Source organism: Emys orbicularis, chromosome 1 (genome assembly GCF_028017835.1).
Source record: "Emys orbicularis isolate rEmyOrb1 chromosome 1, rEmyOrb1.hap1, whole genome shotgun sequence".
In the NCBI taxonomy this organism is placed as follows: domain Eukaryota; kingdom Metazoa; phylum Chordata; order Testudines; family Emydidae; genus Emys; species Emys orbicularis.
In genome coordinates, this window is record NC_088683.1 from 304770332 (window position 1) to 304793334 (window position 23003).

At 46.3% G+C, this 23003-nt stretch overlaps 1 protein-coding gene across 1 annotated transcript in view; it reads right to left on the reverse strand.

Moving 5' to 3' along the window:
- The window catches only part of ELF1 (E74 like ETS transcription factor 1), a 100163-nt gene that overhangs the window by 20426 nt on the left and 56734 nt on the right, over positions 1 to 23003 (reverse strand). Inside the window, exons 4-5 of the mRNA XM_065404487.1 lie at positions 3085 to 3192; positions 2256 to 2420 (exon numbers count right to left, since the gene is read on the reverse strand). Coding sequence (XP_065260559.1) covers positions 2256 to 2420; positions 3085 to 3192 — 273 coding nt within the window. The remainder of the gene's footprint in view (positions 1 to 2255; positions 2421 to 3084; positions 3193 to 23003) is intronic.

Here is a 23003-nt window from a genome sequence, read left to right on the forward strand (position 1 = left end):
ACTATTGCAAGGCATTCTACTTGGACGTGACTATATCACGAGACCACCTGGAAACTGAACTTACTACAGGACATGGGTCCTTGCTTACTGAATGATATATCACATAGAGCACATAACACTGGTACTCTGTAATCTGGCCAGGTGGAGTTTAAGATGTTGGTTTTAACCTATAAAGTACTGGTTTTCTGAACCACATTACTCCAAAATTGATGTCTGACATTATCAACATTGCAATCAGTGAAGACACTCAAGCCATCATTCCCCTGGGCAGTTTCCTAATGCGTAATAATATATGGAGATATACCTATCCTATAGAACTGGAAGGGACCCCGAAAGGTCATCAAGTCCAGCCCCCTGCCTTCACTAGCAGGACGAAGTACTGATTTTGCCCCAGATCCCTAAGTGGCCCCCTTAAGGATTGAACTCACAACCCTGGGTTTAGCAGGCCAATGCTCAAACCACTGAGCTATCCCTCCCCATCCTCAACTCTAGAGCATTTCCCCCTCTAGTTCAACAGTCTGAATTTGTAACTCTTCAAGATATACTAGAAAGCTTGATCAGATGTTGGGTAATTGATATTACTGTGTTTTTGTATAAGCAGTTCAGGATATGTGTTATTTTTATTTTTGTAACTCTATTTTAACAGCTGTACAAGCACCTAGATCCAGCAAATTAATAAGAAATTTAAAACAAATTAAACTACAAATTCCATTCAATCATTTTTAACAACAGATAGCCCAATGAAGCATGCTGCTTTTCCCCATTTAGATGCTTATTTAGCTGGACAGATAGCAGCCTGCTTAGCAGACTCTGTAAGCTATCTACTGCAAATCATGTTGTGATAAATACCAGACCACAGATACAAAAACACACAACTATCGGAAATTGAGACTATTATAACAGTTGTGACAGTCAGGCTTTCACAAAGAAGAAAGACAACTTAGCTCTTTTCTCATTTTCTTAACAGAAACATTCTTCAAGCCAAACAATTCTCCAATAGCTTCCAGCAAAGACTGCAGGGTATTTTTAATCTAATGCTAAATAAAACAGAGTACTTTTTTCAAATCTGTTTTAGGTAAATGAACTAAGTTAATAGTATAATGCTTGAGGTACCGCAGAAGCAACTACTATAACACTTAAATGACAAAAGGCCTTACAACTTACAGTGTGGTTCTGCTTTGAAGAGTAACTCTATAAAGATGGCATAGCAAAGATCCATGTTTCGTGAGGAATGATGATTCCATATGATCTATCCCAAGTACTATTAGAATCTGAGCACATTTGCTCAGTTTACAAGTATCCTGGAGTCACAGGGTCTGGTCTATAACCCAGCCTGAAAGTGACCTCTGTAGTATACCAGGCCCTAAGAACTCTCACAGTTTCACAGGGGCAGGCCTGTGGCCTTCACGACTCCCAAACTTGACCTTTGGCACCCACAATCCCAGTCTCTTTCCGTGGAGCCCTGTAATGAATCCAGCCAACCAAAAGTCCTATGGGAGGCTTTACTCTACCCCTTCAGGGCCCAATGCTCTCAGTGAGTACTTACAGTGACACAGGCGACCTTTTCAAAACAAGGTAACCATTTATTACTATGGCACACTGAATCTGAAAGTTGTTAGGTTAGCACAGAGAGGCAGAAGTTAAGCCATAGTCCATCCTGGTCAAACCAGTGCCACAATCAGACAGCCAATCTCTGATGTACTCGATCTCTGGCTCTTTCTTTCTCTTTCTTTTGTTTTCCCCGGTCCAACCTCCTGAGCCCACCCTTCTTCCAGTCACCTGACACTTTGTTCTCCAGCTCAGTTCTCAAGTCCTGCCTGCTGGCAAGTGTTTGTTCACTTGTTGGGACATCATCTCTGTCTTGCTGGATTTGAGTCAGTCTGAGCCAGCTCTTGCATGACTGTATTTATTCCCCACAGACAGCAAGGCCACACACATACACATACCTCCTGCCTCCTGTGCTGTTCCAGAAGCAGTCTCAACCCTTTTGCATCCACTGAATAGCAATGCAATATACAAAGGGAAACTAGGCATGCCTAGGCTTCAAAAAAATACTACAGAAAATTTTCACCTTGTCACAACAAGTAAAAAGTTCTTTTCCTGAACAGCTAGCTGAGTAAGCTTAGTTTATGTTGTCTTGATGCCTATGTGTAGCTCCTATTAATGTTAAACAGCTGCTATATATACACAAGGAGAAGAAAGCATACCTCTAAGCATTTTCTATTCCAAACTCTCATATCCTGTGAACTTCTTACCTTTCTTCTTCTTAGGCTGCTCAAGTTCTGGAGTGTCTGATGATTCAGCATAAGAGTCTTGAACTTGGTGAACCTCTACAACCTCAGGGATCCCATCAAGTGTGACCGATACATGGGTAACAGGAGCAACAATAATTTCATCTTCAGATGTACCAAACATATTTGCTTAGGGGGAAAAAAAGATGACATTATCAATGCTTTTTACAGAATTAAATACACTTTTAAAAAACACTTCCAATTATAAGGAAACATTTCAATAGGTCAAAGTACAGACATAATAATGTACATAAAATTTATTATTATAATTAAGGTCTTCACAGCAGAAAAGGTCAGCCCACAAATGAACAAGTTTGTTCATGAGGTTTGTACATGAGCACACATCATAACACTGTAGAATAATTTAATACTTGCAACAGAAGCTAAGGTTGTGATCACAACAGAACATGACATTTTCATTCATATCTAAGGTAACCTGCATTCATTCAGTTACTTTGCCAACGTGAAATACAATACCAATAACCAGATAAACTGTAGCATTTCAGCACAATATTACATTTAAATCCTCACACACACATCCTATTTTATTTCCCTTTCTTTCATAACCTCCAATGTCCAACTCTGACACTGATTAGCCTATGCTTATGTGATTCCCTATCTGATTCCCTAAGCTGGCATGTTGCAGCTACCAACAAAGCCATCAAATCTCACCTACCCACACCTTTTTATATTATTTGTATACATATAGGAAAATCCACAATATATTGAGTTTCTTCAAATTTTACTTATAAACATGGCTCATATACATTTGATTTACTACTGTTAAACTCACTTATTCTTTTTTCATCCAACATAGGATCAGGGGAGTCCATATTGAGAAGTGCCTCAGCAGCTTCAATAGTTTCCATGGTTTCATCTCCATTATGACAAGATGCTTCAACTGAAAGCAAGACAAAAACAAATCATTTGTAACAAGGTGAAGCCTGGTCTGAAGCTTTACTGGTATTTGTTCCTATGCATTTTTTTTTAACCAGTACGTCATATCCACATTTAGCTAATACACACTATTTACAAGGGACATCATCTTTGGGGAGGAAACACACATTAGAAGTATCTTCATTTAAAGAACTACACTTTTAAAAACAGTTTTTATAAACTATGGTATATTCTACCCCAGCTTTGTCTCTACTGTCTTCACCCATTGATGAAGTATGTGCAATAAGTACTCCCCTGGCTATAAGCTCTGAAAAGAACTAGAGTAGTGGTTTTCAAACTTTTTTCTGGTGACCCAGTTGAAGAAAATTGTTGCTGCCCGTGACCCAACAGAGCTGGGGATGAAGGGTTTGGGCTGTGGGAGGGGGCTCTGGGCTGGGCCAGGGCTCTGGGCTGGAGGTGCAGGCTCTGGGGTGGGGCCGGGAATGAGGGGTTTGGTGTGCAGGAAGGGGCTCTGGGTTTGGGGGGGCTCAGGGCTGGGAATAGGGGCGGTGGGATTGGGGTGCGGGCTTACCTCAGGTGACTCCCTGTCAGCGGCACAGCAGGGGTGCTAAGGCAGGCTTCCTACCTGTCCTGGCACCGCAGACCGTGCTGCGCCCCGGAAGCGGACTGTAGCAGGTCCAGTTCCTGGGCGGAGGCTCACCAGCGGCTCTGCACGGCTCTCGCCCACAGGCACACCCCCCCCAGCTCCCATTGGCTGGAAACCAGCCAATGGGAGTGTGGAGCCGGTGCTTGAAGTGGGGGCAGCACATGAAGACCCATGGCCCCCCTGTCTAGGAGCCGGACCTGCTGCTGGCCACTTCCGGGGCGCAGCATGGCGTCAGAACAGGTAGGGACTAGCCCTCCTGAGCCGGGAAGCACCGCCAATGGGACTTCTAATGGCCTGGTCAGTGGTACTGACCAGAGCCGCCGCGACCCAGTGCCTTACATTCCACGACTCAGTACTGGGTCGCGACCCGCAATTTGAAAACCACTGAACTAGAGCACATAGTGTATTCTGTACCATGTACTTAAAAAACTGCCAACTTCTTTCTCTGGTGGTCCAAAGGGAGCAAATTCCAGAATAAAAAAACACTGCCAAGATGCCATGTGGTTCAGGGTGCAATCCAGACCAGTGAGGGTCCTCCAATCCTGGGTGTCTTAATGCTTTGCTGCTGTAGCTCCCAGTCTAGGATGCTCACAAGCAGCACACAAGCATGCAGGTCACACTGTGAACTGTCTGTGTGCTAGACAGCCCTAGTTCAGCAGCTCTGACCCCAGCAGTCTGTCTACAGCCCCACACAGACTTCTACCAGCCTTGGTTACAACCAGCAAGGTGACCCCCTACACACTCCCAGTCCCTGATTTCCCCAAAACTGTGTGCTCTGCTATGTCCAGCCCTTTCCCTGGACAGTTCAGAAAAATAACAGGGTTTATTTGTTCCTCTAAAGAGGCAAAAAGCAGCTTATTAACTTAACTGAGGTAAATACACCCTTCAATTTAAACACAGCACCGAGTTTGTTCATAGTAAAAGTAAACAAGTTTACTAACAATAAGAAACCGGCTAAGTGATGCCAAGTAAAAGGAATAAAGACAGAAAGGGTTACAAGCAAATAAAAGTGAAGACACACATCTAAAAGTCTAAAACTTAATCCAGAAAGTTGCAGGCTTTGTTCAAGATGGTTTCTCGCCTATATGCAGTTTCCAGAGACTTCAAACTGCCCCCCTTTGTTGAAGGACCCATCCTTCTCTGATTGCAAGAGCTCTGTTCCCTTGTGTCTGTTTAGTGAGGGATGACAAAGATGGACATAAGAACGGTCATACTGGGGTCAGACCAAAGGTCCATCTAGCCCAGTAGACTGTCTTCCGACAGTGGCCAATGCCAGGTGCTCCAGAGGGAATGAACAGAACAGGTAATCATCAAGTGATCCATCCCATGTTGCCTATTTCCAGCTTCCGGCAAACAGAGGTTAGGGACACTATCCCTGCCCATCCTGGCTAACAGCCATTGATGGACCTATCCTCCATGAATTTATCTAGTTCTTTTTTGAACCCTGTTATAGTCTTGGCCTTCACAACATCCTCTGGCAAAGAGTTCCATAGGTTGACTGTGTGTTCTGTGAAGAAAGACTTCCTTTTGTTTGTTTTAAACCTGCTGCCTATTAATTTCATATTGTGACTCCTAGTTCTTGTGTTATGAGGAGTAAATAACACTTCCTTATTTACTTTCTCCACACGAGTCATGATTTTCTAGATCTCTATCATATCCCACCCCTATCATCTCTTTTCCAAGCTGAAAAGTCCCAATCTTATTAATCTCTCCTCATACTGTAATAAGCCCCCTCCTGCACTCCGCACCCCTCCTACACCCCAACCCCCTTCCCTGAGCCCCTTCATACACCCCACACCCCTCCTCTGCCCCAATCCCTTGCCCTGAGCCCTCTCCCACACCCCAACCCCTTGCCCCGGCCCTGCACACAATTTCCCCACCCAGATGTGGCTCTCAGCCCAAAAAGTCTGCCCACCCCTGCCTTATCTGAACCTTTTCCAATTCCAATATGTCTTTTTTGAGTTGGGGCAACCACATCTGCACGCAGTATTCAAGATGTGGGTGTACCGTGGATTTATATAGAGGCAATATGATATTTTCTGTCTTATTATCTATCCCTTCCCTAATGACTCCCAACATTCTGTTCGCTTTTTTGACTGCCGCTGTACATTGAGTGGACGTTTTCAGAGAACTATCCACAATGACTCCAAGATCTCTTTCTTGAGTGGTAACAGCTAATTTAGACCCCATCATTTTATATGTATAGTTGGAATTATGTTTTTTAATGTGCATTACTTTGTGTTTATGAGCACTGAATTCCATCTGCCATTTTGTTGCCCAGTCACCCAGTTTAGTAGCTCTTCGCAGTCTGCTTTGGACTTAACTATCTTGAGTAGTTTTGTATCATTTGCAAATTCTGCCACCTCACTGTTTACCCCTTTTTCCAGATCATTTATGAATAAGTTGAATAGTACTGGTCCCAGTACAGACCCCTGAGGGATATCACTATTTACCTCTCTCCATTCTGAAAACTGGTCATTTATTCCTACCCTTTGTTTCCTATCTTTTAACCATATCTTTTACTGGTCCATGAGAGGACCTTCCCTCTTATTCCATGACAGCTTACTTTGCTTAAGAGCCTTTGGTGAGGGACCTTGTCAAAGGCTTTCTGAAAATCTAAGTATACTATATCCACTGGATCCCCCCTTGTCCACATGCTTGTTGACCCCCTCAAAGAATTCTAGTAGACTGGTGAGGCATGATTTCCCTTTAAAAAAAAAAACAAAACATGTTGACTCTTCCCCCAACAAATTATGTTCATCTATATGTCTGACAATTCTATTCTTTACTATAATTTCAACCAGTTTGCCCAGTACTGAAATCAAGCTTACCAGCCTGTAATTGCTGGGATCACCTCTGGAGCCCTTTTTGAAAATTGGCATCACATTAGCAATCCTCCGGTCATTTTGGTACAGAAGCTGATTTAAATGATAGGTTACAAACTACAGTTAGTAGTTCTGCAATTTCACATATGAATTCCTTCAGAGCTCTTGGGTGTATACGAGAAGGTTACTCACCCTGTGCAGTAACTGAGGTTCTTCGAGATGTGTGTCCCTGTGAGTGCTCCACTTCAGGTGTCGGTGCATCCCGGTGCCATTGATCAGAGATCTTTGGTAGCAGTGCCCAGTTGGGATGCGCGTGCGCAGTTGGTGTCTCGCGGCGTCGTTGGAGTCTGTTTGGTGCACGCACGTTCCGACCTCCTCAGTTCCTTCTCCACCAGAGAGTCCTTTTAAGTCAAACTCCAAAGTAGAGGGGAGGAGGGTGGGTAGTGGAGCACCCACTGGGACACACATCTCGAAGAACCTCAGTTACTGCACAGGGTGAGTAGCCTTCTCCTCTTCTTCTTCTTCGAGTGGTGTCCCTGTGGGTGCTTCACTTCAGGTGAATGTAGAGCAGTACCTGCTATGGTTGGGGGGACTTTGGAGTTGCAGGTTTGGCAGTGGCAGACAGTACTGTATGACCTACTATAGTGTCCGCTCTGGTGTCTTGTTTGATGGCGTAGTGTTTGGCAAACATATGGTCCGACGACCATGTAGCGGCTTTGCATATTGGAGGTTGTGGAATCTCCATCTCTGGAGATATTTAAGAGTAGGTTAGATAAATGTCTATCAGGGATGGTCTAGACAGTATTTGGTCCTGCCATGCGGGCAGGGGACTGGACTCTATGACCTCTCGAGGTCCCTTCCAGTCCTAGAATCTATGAATCTATGAATCTATATGTCAATAATGGGTATGTTGTGTAGGAACGCTACCTATGTTGACATAGCTTGAGTGGAATGAGTTCTGATGCCGTCAGGAGGTTCAGTGTCATGGATCTGGTAGCAGGACCTAATATGAAATTAGTGTACGGGGGGTTGGCCATGAGTGCACTTATTTCCCCGCCCCGTCTAGCTGATGTGATGGCCACGAGGAATGCAACCTTCCTGGACATGTGGAGTAAGGAGGAGGTGGCTGTCTGTTCAAAGGGAGGTCTCATGAGGCCTCTGAGGATGAGGTTCAAATTCCAGGTGGGTGGAGGAAGGGGGTGGACTTCAGGGTAGAGGTTTTGGAGTCCGGTAAGGAAGCATTTTGAAGTAGGGTCTGTGAAGCCAGAGGAGCCGTCCAGTTTCTTGTGGAAGGCATTGATTGCCATGAGATGAACTCTGACCTTTGTTTTTGAATTCTAAAATGTAGTCTAGGATATCGGGAAGGGGAGTGGTGCAGGGTATGAGGGTTTTCTGTAAGCACCACATCAAGAATAATTTCCATTTTTGAAAGTAAGTATAGCGGGTGGAGTCGTGTCTCATGTGTAATAACACGTGTCTGACTTGCTCCGAACAGGCTAGTTTGTGCAATTGGAACCAAGGAGGAGCCAGGCCGTCAGATGAAGTTTCGCCAGTTGTGGATGGAGGATGCAACCGTCGCTCTGGGAGAGGAGGTCTGGTCTCATCAGGAGAGTTCTCGGAGGGCAGATCGATTTGCAAAGCAGGTAAGGATACCAGGTCTGTCTGGCCCATGCTGGGACGATAAGTATGACCTTGGCCTTGTCGTCCCTGATTTTGCAGAGAACTCTGTGTATTAGAGGAGGAATCGGAGGGAATGCATACATAAAGTGTCCTATTCCATGGGATTAGGAATGCATCTCCCAGGGAGCTGGTCCCGAGTTCCGCTCTGGAACAAAATAATTGGCATTTGCGGTTCCTTGCTATGGCAAATAGATCTATCGAAGGAGAGCCCTAAAGGGAGAATAGGTAGGATGCGATCATACGATTTAATTCCCATTTGTGTCTGTGTGAAAAGTGTCTGCTGAGGGTGTCAGTGGTGATGTTCTGACACCTGGGCAGGTATGAGGCCGTGATGTCTACGCAATGTCCTATGCATCAATTCCAAAGTTTGATGGCTTCTTTGCACAGGGAGTGTGATCTTGCTCCCCCTTGTCTGTTGATGTAGAACATGCATGTAATGTTGTCCATGAGTACTCGAATAGATTTGTTTTGAATGAGTGGGAGGAAGTGAAGGCAGGCGTACCTGATTGCTCTGAGTTCTAGGAGGTTTATATGCAGATGGGCCTCCGGTGCAGACCACCTGCCTTGTGTTGTGTGGGTTGCAGGTGTGAACCCCAGCCTATCAGGGAGGTGTCTGTGGAGGGCATGAGCGCGGGGGAATTTTGGCAAAAGGGAACTCCTGTGCATATATTCTCCCTTTCTGTCCACCAGTACAGTGAGATCAGCACATTTGCGGGTGGAGTTACCATCACGTGGAGGCTGTGCTTGGCAGGTTTGTATACCGAAATAGCCAGCCCTCTAAGCACCTCATGTGTCGTCTGGTGTGTTTCACCACAAATGTGGTAGCTGCCATGTGGCCCAGAAGTTGCAGGCACGTTCTGGCTTCGATCCTTGGACAGATGGACACCGTGTGTATGAGGTGTTTGATGGTGAGGAACCTGGCCTGCGGGAGGAAGGCTCTGGCAAGGGTCGTGTCCAGGTAAGCCCCAATGAACTCTGCTGTGTAGGCATCACAGTGGACTTCTGAAAGTTTATTTGCAGTCCAAGCCTTTGGAAAAGAGCAATGGTCGACTGTGTGGCAGTTTACATTTCTTCGCACGATCAGCCCTTGATGAGGCAGTCGTCCAGGTATGGGAAAAATATGATCCCTTGTTTGCGCAGGTGGGCCGCCACCACCGTGAGAGTCTTGGAAAACACTTGCAGTACGGTGGAGAGACTGAATGGGAGCACTCTGTATTGAAAGTGGTCATGTTCCAATGTGAACCGTAGGAATTGTCTGTGTGCTGGGTGTATTGAGATATGGAAATATGCGTCTTGTAGGTCGAGGGCTGAGAACCAGTCCCCTCATTCCAGCGTCGGAATTATTGCGCCCAATGTGACTATTCTGAATTTTTGGGAGCAGACGAATTTGTTGAGTCATCACAGGTCTAGAATGGGTTGCCATCCTCCGCTTTTCTTCCGGGTCAAGAAATACTGGGAGTAAAATCCCTTCCCTCTGTGTTGTGTTGGAACTCGTTCCACTGCATCTAAGAGGAGTAGGTGAGTTACTTCTTCCTGAAGTAGGTGTTCGTGAGAGGGGTCCTTGAAGAGGGATGGGGAAGGGTAGGGGGCCATTAGATAAAGGGGATGGAATAGCCTGACTGCACTATTTCCAGGACCCAGCGATCCTGTGTGATGTTTCACCAAGTGTGGTGGAAGCGTTGGAGGCAATGTCCAAAAGGGCAAGTAGGCGCTGGTGGTTAAGGAGTGGTCGCTCAGACCCTCAACCAAGACTTCAAAATTGCGGTTTGTTGCCTGACGGGTGGGACGTAGGTTGTTCCAACTGGGTTTTTCAACATCTGTTAGGTCTGCCACGGGACCTCCCAGTGTCATACTGCTTGCACTGTGAGCGGTTGTATTGCTGCGGGCAAGACCTCTGGTAAGTCTGGTATCTCGTTCTCTTGGAAGGAGGGCTGTAGATCCCTAGTGTTCAGAGGGTAGCCCTGGAATCTTTCATCATGTGAAGGACTTCATCGGTGTTCCCGGAAAAAAGTTTGTCTTTGTTGAACGGTAAATCCTCCACTTTGGTCTGCAGCTCTTCAGGGATGCCAGATGAGGAGAGCCAGGAGGCCCTACGCATCGCCACTGCAGTAGCTGGGTGCGAGCTGCGGTGTCAGCCATGTCCAGAGATGCTTGAAGCACCGTTCTGGATACTAGCTGTCCCTCTACCAGGACCGATTTAATATCCGCTCTTCGGTCCTCTGGAATGTGGGTAGCGTCGAGTTCCGTCTTCAGCAGAGGATGGTTGAGAAGGAACTGAGGGGGTCAGAACGTGCAGGTGCCAAACAGACTCCAATGACGCCGCAAGACACCAAGTGCGCACGCGCGTCTCGACTGGGCACGGCTACCAAAGATCTCCGATCAACGGCGCCAGGATGCAACGACATCTGAAGTGGAGCACCCACAGGGACCCACTCGAAGAACAACATATGGTTCTGGTGACATATTACTGTTTAATTTATCACTTTGTTCCAAATCTTCCTCTAATGACACCTGAATCTGGGACAGTTCCTCAGATTTGTCACCTAAAAAGAATGGCTCAGGTTTGGGAATCTCCCTCACATCCTCAGCTGTGAAGACCGATGCAAAGAATTCATTTAGTTTCTCCGCAATGGCCTTATCATCCTTGAGTGCTCCTTTATCATCTCGATCATCCAGCGGCCCCACTGGTTGTTTAGCAGACTTCCTGCTTCTGATGTACTTAAAATTTGTTTTGCTATTACTTTTTGAATCTTTGGCTAGCTATTCTTCAAATTCTTTTTTGGTCTTTCTAATTATATTTTTACACTTTACTTGCCAGAGTTTATGCTCTTTCTATTTTCCTCAGTAGGATTTAACGTCCACTTTTTAAAGGATGCCTTTTTGCCTCTCACTGCTTCTTTTACTTTATTATTTAGCCACGGTGGCACTTCTTTGGTTCTCTTATTATGTTTTTTAATTTGGGGTGTACATTTAAGTTGAGCGTCTATCTATTATGGTCTTTAAAAAGTTTCCATGGCTTCTGTCTTTTCTTATATCTTCCAAAGTTCAATGGCTTTGTTCCATGAGGCAGGATGACCTCATTCTGTTCTTCCCTTTCTGTGGGTCGCCTATCCCCTAAATGTAAATGAGGTTTCCATTGTTTTGATTCCACCATGCTTTAATTTACATAGGAGACAGGCTGCCTTCTCTCAGCTATGGGAGAGAACATGTTTTTCCCTGTTTAGCCAAAGACTTTAAAGCATAATATCATTAAATATCCATATTTCCACATATAATGTTAATGACATTTCAGAAAAGACTTCACTCTATATGCTTTAATAATACAGTAAAATTGTATACAGTCATTATATAAGCCCGCACCGCTTCCCGCAGCCCCCATCGGCCTGGAGCGGCGAACCGTGGCCAGTGGGAGCTGCGATTGGCCGAACCTGTGGACATGGCAGGTAAACAAACGGCCTGACCCACCAGGGGGCTTACCCTGGCGGGCCGCGGGCCAAAGGTTGCCGATCTCTGGCTTATTACTTGAGGTTCAGCCCCCGTCTTTACAGACCAGTACATCTTTTAAATGAATTCTTCTGATGGTTACCCACCCCCTCCAAAGTAAAGTTTATTGAAGCTGTGAGAAAGGCAACATAGAGTTTGGTGGTTAAAGAAGCTCTACACTCTTTCTTCCCCCACTTGTTAGCTTACTAGCTTTGTTTATCTAATATGTAAAAATGGACCTTTATTGCCTTTGCCTGAAGGCTGGGCTGGTTAGAGAATCAAATATATGTTTCTTTGTCTAAAGCAGACAACTCCCAACTCCCCCCTGGTTTAAATACACTTTAATCATAATTCCAGTTTATATCCATTACTCGTTAATGCACCTCACATACAAACGTCATGCAAGAATATTAATGATCAGTGAGTTATTAGTTTTCAAATATACATCAGAAGGCATATTTTGTACAAAGATTATTACAATAGTGCATGGGGTGTGAATATAGGGGGGTGCTTAGGGTCACAAAATTACCTAACTATCCATCCCCACTAAGTTCAGCCTTAAGGGCAGACAGCAAGACGTTCCATCCAGTCACAGCTTCCAAAAGAGAGCGTAGGTAGTCTTGAGACACAGTTAAATCCTAGGCCATTCGGAGCTTTTGAAATTATAACCAACACCTTGATTTGTACGCCTCAGGAGCAGGGTGTGAACCAGTGCAACATAGAATTAAATATGCAATGCCAAAAGAGATTGAAAACAAATTTTGATTACTGTCGTATCTACTACTACTGACTGGTGACTTGGCAGGAACTAGTTCTCATAAGCATTGCCATCATAAACTTCAGTCACCAATTGAAAAAATAAAAGGGCTGAATGTTTACACACACACACACGTGACCGCACACACAGATAATTGTCTAACCTCTCCCCGGGTCTTGAAATCACTGAAATCAATAAGAGCTTTGCCACCTGAAACAGTTTTGGGCACCATGTAGTTCAGGCCCTGATCTGGCGGGCCCACCTCACACAATTCACTGAAGTCAATGAAAGAGAATTTGAAACAGTGGGCCCTCAACCACAATGTTCACAGTAAGCCTGAGCAGAGCACTAGTATTCAATCTAATGCAAAAACAAAAAGTTTGATTGCATCACTTGAACAAGAAAAACAGTAATAAGTAGTGAGGAAATAGACATTTAAAAGGAATATAAATCTAACTGGCAGGGGAAAAAAGTAGGAAGAAACAGTTAATTTGAGGGTCTGACTAAACCAGGGGTGGGAAAACTACAGCCCGCGGGCCGGATCCAGCCCCTCAGGGCTTTGGATCCGGCCCGCAGGATTGTCACCCCCATGGCGCCGCTGGCCCCGCGCCGCTCCCAGAAGCGGCCAGCACCACATCCCTGTGGCCCCGGGGGGCGGGGGGCACAGAGGGTTCCATGCGCTGCCCTCGCCTCCAGGCACTGCCCCCCGCAGCTCCCATTGGCCGGGAATGGGGAACCGCGGCCAATGGGAGCTTCAGGGGAAGTACCAGGAGGCACGGCAAGGGCAGCACATGGAGCCCTCTGCCCCTCCTCCCCCAGGGGCCACAGGGACATGGTGCCAGCAGCTTCCGGGAGCAGTGGGGCTGGGGCCGGCAGGGTGCATGCCGCTGGCACCCTGAAGCCGCTCCAGGTAAGTGGCGCCAGGCCGGAGCCCGAACCCCTCCTGCACCCCGCACCCCAACTCCCTGCCCTGAGCCCCCTGCTGCATTCCGCACCCCTCCTGCACCCCAACCCCCCTGCCCTGAGCCCCCTCCTGCACCCCAACCCCCTGCCCTGAGCCCCCTCCCTGCACTCCTGCCCTGAGCCCCCTCCTGCACACCAATCCCCTTCCCTGAGCTCCCTCATACACCCCACACCCCTCCTCTGCACCAACCCCTTGCCCTGAGCCCCTTCCTGCACACCGCATCTCCTCACACATCCCGCACTCCCTCCCGCACCCCAACCCCCAGCCCCAGCCCTGCAATTTCCCCACCCAGATGTGGCCCTCAGGCCAAAAAGTTTGCCCACCCCTGGACTAAACCCAGTATGCAAAGTTTATTGCAACTTTGCCCTCTTAAACTGCAAACCAAGGGATTGGAAAAATAACTCAGTTGTTTACAGATCATTAATGAAAGCAGCTTTGCAAGACAGTATCTGCCCAGGAATATAATTTGTTTTGACAGTCAAGTATAATATCTATAGTGTTTTCATTATCATTCAACTTGAATAATTTGGATAATTTAAAGTTATCTTTTAGGGACTACTGCCTATTGGATGGAGGCTATAGCAAAGGCTTAATTAATCCTCTACTTCCAAACTCAGACCTGTGTTGGGGAATTCTCTTACATTCTTCTTCCCACTTCCAAGATTTGTCGAAGTGGTAAAATATTTACATTAGTATTTCCCTCCCCAGGGCCCCAAACAGCTGTTACTTTTTGAGTTCTGTAATTAACCTCGTTCACACTTTCCCTCCACTTTTACTTGGATGAGGTAATCAGTAAATATCACTAAAAGAAGGGGGAAAATAGACAATACAATACACAAGTACAATACCCAATACCAGGTTATTACATGTGGGGTTGCGAGCCGTTAGCCCCAACCCCCATACCATCCTTTGCCTCCAGCATTTAGAATAGTATTAAATATATAAAAAATGTGTTTTTAATGTATAAGAGCATCACACTCAGAGGTTTGCTGTGTGAAAGGAGTCACCAAAGCAAAAGTTTGAGAACCACTGAATTAGATGCTTGCATTTCACACCCAGGCTACTGAAACGTGCTGAACGTGGTTTGTCCTTCTTAACGCTTGCAGTTACACTGTGCTGGGCACCAATCCAGCTGCTCCCGTTGCTGACACTTGTCAGCAACAGATAGGTTATTGCTAGTTGGGGGGAAACAGCAATGAAGGATAATGCAGGGTCAGGAGGGAGCAGGGAGACACACACACACACACGCTGACCCCAGGGCAGGATGGAGCAGGAATTCCCCCGCCCAGGTCAGTGTCCCTTGAAGCCCGGTATCTGCTGTAACTAACCAATCCAGTGTGGGAGGCTGTGGCCGTTTCCTCGGGCAAGCCCTGTCCCAGCACCACTCCGGGGCGGGGCACCTGGTTGCGGATAAGCACAGAGCTAGTATAGCCTATAAGGGCGGGTAGAGGCAGGAGGTAACCTTCCTACAGTGCCCAAGAGGGAAGGAGGTAAGGGGGGAGAAGCTCCTGCCCAGCGCCACTGAGCTCGCTAGTCCCAGCAGCTGGGGCATGAGGAATAGTTTGCAGCTCTGTCCTCCTGCAAGGAAGGGAAGAGTATGAAATCAACTCCCATGGTGAGCCCAGCCTCGCCCCTGCTCCACCGCCTTTCCTGCTGGGACTGCTGCAGGGGTCCCAAGAGCGCTTCCAACCCCCACAATCCTCCCTACTTAGCCAGAAAAGCCCCCCTCCCTGGGTCCCCACCCCCGGAAGCACTAATGGGCCAGGAAGGCACTACAGCTGGCAAGAGTGATCAGAGTTCGGAGCTGGTAACGCTGCTGAATTTTACGTAACATTCTCACGCAGTCAGACACAGTCATATTGCTGGGAAAGAAACTCCCTAATTCAGGGTCAAGAAGGAGCAGGATTTTTTTCCCCCCCTCCTGTCCCGCCCCACATGTCATACCCCAAAGATCCCTGTTTGATCATTGTGTCCCGAGGACTGGTGTTGCACAGAACACACGATCTGGTAAGACTGTTATCAAATTGCAAACACAGTCATTTATTCCAGGAGTAAAACTACATCCAACAAATCCAAAATGAGATTTTTTTTTGAGGGAACTCTGAGCTTTGTACTCTCTGCATTACAAACAAAACTCAAGTACTGTAGTAATTTCCACTGAGCCAAATAAACAATTTGCACAGTAGCTAGTGTCTTGTGAATAGAGAAATAAGTTAGCCAACCTCTACTTAAATTCAATAATCTGCTCAGCATCATACTACTAATTCACTCAGTGCTTTGCCTTTAAGGCAGACAAGAGTGCTTGAAATACAATGAATGGTATTAACAGCTATACTAGAACTTTTCCCATTCCATCAGTTAAATGGACTGCATGTTTTCCCTCAGTCTGGGGAGGCACTATCATAGCCTCACTGTAGTATTTATCACTTCTTCTCATTAATATTTGAATGAGCAATAAATGTTTACATGAATGTTCACAAACAGTTTCACAAATACTAGTGCAGATGCATATTCACACACAAATATTAATTAAATATGGATTCACACAAACATTCACAGCCATTTTAAATGCTCTTTGTGAGTTTAGGAGTCAATCATTTAGGAAGGAAACCACTAGATGACCAATTACACAGTGTGAATAACTCATACAAATAGCAAGGACTTAATAAAGCAATAGTTAGAGCAAGTAGTCTGCAAGCAGTCCAAACTTAAAATATGTTCACATACACGAATACTGTAGTCTTGAACGAACACATCTGTAAAAGTCACAATCTATTTGAGGATAATTCACTAAGGAAAAAAAAGGGCCAAATTCATCAAATAAAACTGCTGAGAACAGTTTGTGCCAATTTACTCTGAGTAACAACTACTCATGTCAAGTTTTACTGAGTTTTGGGTTTTTTTTAAATATGCACATACATCCACTACAAACAGTTTGATGGCAGAAGGAAGAACAAACTCATTTCACTTGTAACCTAAAATATTTTAGCACAGGTCTTCAGTGTGGATGATTTAGCAATATTAGACCATGACTATGGAAACAAGGTTCAAAACCATGTTCTGATTGGTAAATTAGGCTTTTAAAGTGATGTTATTGGCATTCACCAAGTCCTGATGATACATGTCTGGGACCTCACCACTGAAAGAAGAAAAAGAAACAGGCACTACTCAGACTTTAATCCACCCCCTCTGTGCATCACAGACACACGCTGAAGGATCGCTTTGCATGACCGGTATACTCAATGTCTTCCTGTAAGATTTGAGCTACCTGTCCTGTTGCAAATTACCTTTTCTCTTAAAAGACCTACAGTTGTTTTTTCTGTCACTCTCTGACCTATTCTTTTCTGGCATAATTCTATATAGAAACTTTGTGTTTTCAAAGTGAGCCATTGTTAATGATCCAAACTGACTTTTGTAGATTTCTAAGCATATACTTATACCAGTAAGCCACACTGGGCTTATGCATTTCAAGGCTATTAGCGCATTCTCAGGTGGATAAAGGCATTCAGAAGTACATATATGCCAAAAATCTAATCATTCACATCGTGCCACAGACTACTGCTTTTATCTAAAAACTTCAGAACAAAGCCAAGAACCCAGCAGTAAGAACAAAAACTTTACAAAAATAAAAAGCACAAAGAAAAATTTCAGTGCTACTCTGAGTGAAACCTTCCAACTAGAGCCCTATGCAGATACAAAATTTGTATGTATATCCGATACACGATACGCAAACATGGTCCACGGATATCCGCATCTGCGGATGCAGAGATCCATAGATACAAAGTGGATATCCACAGATTTGCAGGGCTCTATTTCCCTGCAATGTACCATTTGTCCAATATAGACTATAAACTCGTAGGGTATCTTGCAGAAAAAAAAAAAAAAAAAAAGTTACCTACCTCTTGTAACTGTTGTTCTTCGAGATGTGTTGCTCATATCCATTCCAAATAGATTTGTGCGCACTGCGTGCACAGTCGCCTAGTGGTACCTGTTGGGTCGGCTCAGGCACCCCTGGAGTCGCACCTTCATGGCACCACATATAGGGCCTCCCGCCTCTCCAGTTCCTTCTTGCCAGATTACTCTGAAAGAGGGGAAGGCAGGTAGGTCTTCGAATGGACATAAGCAACACATCTCAAAGAACAACAGTTACGAGAGGTAGGTAACTGTTTTTTCTTCTTCAAGTGCTTGCTCATGTTGATTCCAAGTAGGTGACTCCCAAGCCTTACCTAGGAAGTGGGGTTGGAGTTCATGGACTCGCTGATTGAAGCACCACTCTGCCGAATGCTGCATCATCCCTGGCATGCTGGGTAATGGCATAATGAGAAGTAAAAGTGTGGACCGAGGACCACGTCACCACTCTACAGATCTCCTGGAATGGGACCTGGGCCAGGAATGCCGCCTGTGGAGGCCTGTGATCTTATAGAATGTGCCGTCAGCGCGGAGGCAGGTATCTTTGCTAAATCATGACATGCTCGGATACAAGACATTATCCCCGATGATATCCTTTGAGAGGAGACCAGGAAGCCTTTCATCCTGTCCGCTACCATGACAAACAGCTGTTTCAATTTACGGAACGGCTTCGTTTGCTCGATATAAAAGGTCAATGCCTGCCAAATGTCCAGGGAGTGGAGCCTCTGCTCCTGGCAGTTAGCGTGAGGCTCAGAGAAAAAGACTGGAAGAAAAATGTCTTGACTGGCATGAATTTGAGAGATGACTTTAGGGAGAAAGGCCGGATGCGGCCAACGCTGCACTTTGTCTTTGTAAAAGATGGTATAAGGAGGGTCAGATGTGAGGGCCTTGAGCTTGGACACCCTTCTAACTGAAGTTATTGCGACCAGGAAAGCCACCATCCATGCCAGATAGAGTAATGAGCATGTTGCTAAGGGCTTAAATGGAGGCCCCATCAACCTCGAAAGCACCAGATTAAGGTCCCAAGCTGGGGTCCCGAACTTGCGGGTATAACCCGTCCATTCCTTTAAGAAAATTACCCACAATCGGGTTAGTGAAGACAGAGCGGCCTGCTACTTCTGGGTGGAATGCCGAAATGGCGGCCAGGTGAACTTTTATCGATGAAATTGACAAGCCCTGCTGCTTTAAATGTAGCAGATAGTCCAAGATAAAGGGAATTGATGACTGCATTGGAGAGGTATGACTCTGCGAACACCAGCTCAAGAATCTCTTCCATTGGCCAAGTAGATCACCCTGGTGGATGGTTTACTACTGCCAAGGAGAACCTCCCTAACAGGATCTGAGCATGTGAGCTCTACCGGGTTTAACTATTCAGCTTTCAAGCCATGAGATGGAGAGACTCGAGATTGGGATGCTGGAGCCGGCTGTGGTACTGGATGATCAGGTCCGGAATTAAAGGTAGGGAGATTGGGGTGTCCACTGACAGCTCCAGAAGCATGGTGTCCCAGTGTTGCCAGGGCCAGGCTGGCGCTATCAGTATCACTGAGGCTCCTTCCCTCCGGATCTTGAGAAGAACCTTGTGGACAAGTGGGATAGGTGGGAATGCATAGAACAGGTGGTCCTTCCAGGGAAGGAGGAACGCATCTGCACGAGAGCCCAGACTGTGATTCAGGAAGGAGCAGAAATGCAGGCACTTCCTGTTGCTCTTTGTGGTGAACAAGTCAATCTGGGGAACTCCCAACAGCTGGAAAATGTTGTTCACCACCTCCGGTCAAATGGACCACTTGTGCTTGTGGAAGGATCTGCTGAGATGGTCTGCCAGCTCGTTTTGAGATCCAGGAGTATTGAGTGGGCTAGGCAGAAGTCCCAGAGCTTTAGAGCTTCCTGACATAGGGGAGAGGCACGTGCTCCACCCTGTCTGTTTATATAAAACATCGCTGTTGTATTGTCCATCAGGACTGATATGCATCTCCCTTTCAAATGAGCTTGGAAGGTCTGGCACGCCAGATGAATTGCTCTCAGCTCCCTGACATTGATGTGAAGCGACAGCTCCACTTGGGACCAGAGGCCCTGAGTTCTGAGCTCTCCCAGGTGCACTCCCCACCCCATCACCGACACGTTGGTAACCAGACACAGCGAGGCATGCAGTTTGGAGAAGAGGACCCCTGCGCACACCACTCGCGGATCGAGCCACCACTAAAGAGACTCGAGCACCTGTGGTGAGAGTGTGACTACTTTGTCCAGACTGTCTTTGCCTGGTCGATACACTGATGCTAGCCAGGCCTGGAGAGGTTTGAATCTCAGCTTCATGTGTTGTACTACGTATGTACAAGACGCCATGTGTCCGAGGAGCTTCAAACAATTCCTTGCAGTAGTGGTGGGTTATTCCCTGAAGCCTTGTATAACGTTGTGCATAGTTTGAAAATGAGACTGTGGTAAAAAAACCTCTGGCTTGTCCTGAATTTAACGTTGGCCTTTGAACTCTATTCTCTGAGTAGGAGATAGAATCGATTTTTGCACGTTCAACAGGAGACCCAGCCTATCAAATGTGGACCGTATCAAGTTGACATGTTGTTCCACTTACACCTTGGAATGGCTCTTGACCAACCAGTCATCAAGGTACGGGAATACCTGCACCTGCCTTTTTCTCAGGAAGGCTGCTACGACTGTCATGCATTTGGTGAACACCCGAGGGGTTGGTGACAGGCCGAAGGGGAGAACTGTAAACTGATAGTGAGTGTGGCCCACCATGAATCTTAGAAACCTCCTGTGGGACGGGACTATGGAAATGTGGAAGTATGCATCCTTCAAGTCAAGGATGGCATACCAATCCCCTGGATCCATCTGGAGCCCCAGATTCTGGGCCACCCTTCTGAGAAGCTCCTGGTGGGCTCTACTATTAGCTGGGGCAGGCACCGAGGATGTTCCTGCTACTGCTTCATCAGGTGAAGATGATGAGGAGGCTCGGGCTGGTAAGGGACCTTCCTGTCCGAACTCAGTGCATGCCTGGTCATTGGTAAGGGCGCCCATCTCGGTGCCGACTGCAAAGCCGGTAGCAGTGCTGACGTCGGCACCGCTATAGAGCTCTCTGGCCCTGGACGGTGCTCATCCATCTGAGGCGACAGAGAGATCACCATGAAAAGGACCCCTGGGATTGGTGGTATGCTCACGGTGTCCAAAAGGGCCACTGCGCTGGCCACGGAACGGGTGGGAAGGATTGTCCCATTTCCAGCCTCTGAAGATGCAACTCCGCACGGTGCTGGCTCCTTCTAGATACACAGGACTCCGCCTCTGAGTCTGATGCTGAGGAGTCCGAATGCACACACCATGGTGGCGCTGTGCCTGACAGTGCTGGGGTGAGGGCAAGCGGTGCCACATCGTCGCTGGCTTACCCCTGGATGGCACTGGAGGTCTTTGCGATGCTGGATGATTCCTCTCGTGTTGGTCGGGAGACTGCGGGCCCATTAGGGCTATGAGGCCTCTGCCTGCCTCAAAGGTCTCTGGAGTGGCGGGGAGATCTAAGTCCTCCACTTGACCCTCATCCACTGGCGCGGGACTCTACGGGCCTGGAGTCAATCATATCGCCTCAGGCACAGATGAGACGGATTGGCCCGGCATGGTTGTGCTCCACTAGCAGGCTCATGCTCAGTTATTTGAGCAGGTGAGCGCCCTCTGTCCGTCTTCCTGTGCGAGGCAGCAGTGACTGCGAGCGGTGCCGGGTTTCTGCACGTCAGGAAGTCTTCGGTGCCGGGGAGTGACGGTGCCAAGGTGACCCCAGAGTCCATCCTCAGTGCTGCAACGTCCCTGATTGAAGCCGGTGCGCTACACACTGATGCTGAAGTACCAGTGGCAGGTACTGGCTCAACTCCAACTGCAGCTGCAGGGCCTGTGGTCCTTTTCCTTCTTAGTGCGGGGGTGGAATCCTCTGCAGATCTTGCCCTTATCTGTCTGGTGGGATTCCCCCAGACACTTCAAGCAGGACCTGTGCGGGTCGCCCTTTGGCATTGGCTTTTGGCAGACCCCACATGCCTTAAACCTTTGGAACCGAGGCATGCCCTGACCCCAGGCAGGAGAAGGGAACGGAGAAGAGAACCCCGGCTAACAAGGGGATGAGGTTCAAACTCTACACTATGCTCTACTAAAAACTATCAACTAACTGTTGAAACTATTTTCAGGTAGGAACAATGAGTACACTAGGTGATCATTCGAAAACAAGAGTGAAGAGAACACTTCAACGACTGTCACTGGCAGTAAGAAGGAACTGGAGATGCAGTGGGTCGGTAGGGCCCTATATGCGGGGCAACTCCAGGGAGCACCTGAACCGACCCGACGGTACCTCTAGGGGAAAAACCTTCTGGTGACTGTGCACGCGGCGCGCGCACACCTACTTGGAATTGATCTGAGCAGCACTCGAAGAAGAAGAAGAAGATGTGTTCTTAACTTGGGTTAAAATGGCAGTCAAGACATAGCAACTCAGCTCAACAGCTCAAATTCAAGCCTAAAGGGCAGTCTGAGCTAGAACCTGAGTTAAAAGTTTAGTTACCATGTCTTCATTGCCGCTTTAACCAGGGTTAGCTAATCTGAGTTACTAACGCAGCTTTTTTTGCAGCGTAGGCATACCTTAAGGGTGGTATCTGTGTTGTCTTCTCTACTGTACAGCATTAATGGCACTCAATAATAAAGTATTCTAGTTTAAGAAAATATTTTCTACTTGCTCCATCTCATGTTTTCTTGATGCATTTTGGGGAACCAGAGTTACAGTATTAAGTGGTGGGAGGGCGGGGGAGGGAGCTTTGCTGCTTATTTTTCCAACAGCACCATAACTTTGCCACATTGGGTACATCCCATGCTCTCTGTTGTTGTTTTTCCTGGTAAAATGTGTAGCATTCATCTGTAAAATGCAAACCATAAGACACACAACAATGTGTAACAATGTCGGGTTACCCTTGTTGCTAGAACCTTAAATTTTTGAATTTCCTGACTGGCTAACATGGCTCGCTGCAATTTTAAAATTAGATGTAAACAACTTTTTGCAATTCATATGTTTCAAATAAAATAAAAACAGTGTCATTTTTAGAATACTTTCACTGGAGTTTGAAACCACATTTCTGGGGCTTGTATTTGTACTATTGTTCATTTAACGCAGGACAAAAACTTTAATCAACCTTTAATATCAGAAAGTAAAAGACACTGAATATTATTGCTAAATTGCAACTCAAAAGTGCTTTCTTGTCAGTAATGTGGCAAATAGAACTGATCAAAAAACATTTCAGCAGAAATTCAAACAATGAAAATTTTTGGTTCTGGTTAGAAAGTCCAAAATTCTCCACAGAAAGCAAACACGTTTTCCTTAAGTTGAAAACCCATTTTTTTGTTGAAATACTATTTAGATAGAAAACTGTTTACTTCATAACAAAGAACATAGTATAGTCCTATACATTTCTTCCTTACTTGGTATGGGCAGAACTTTGGTTGATTTTGCTCTTTGTCATGAAAACGTTTGTCACCGTAAGCCTCTGTCATACGGTACAGAAATATTTCTCTAACAAAC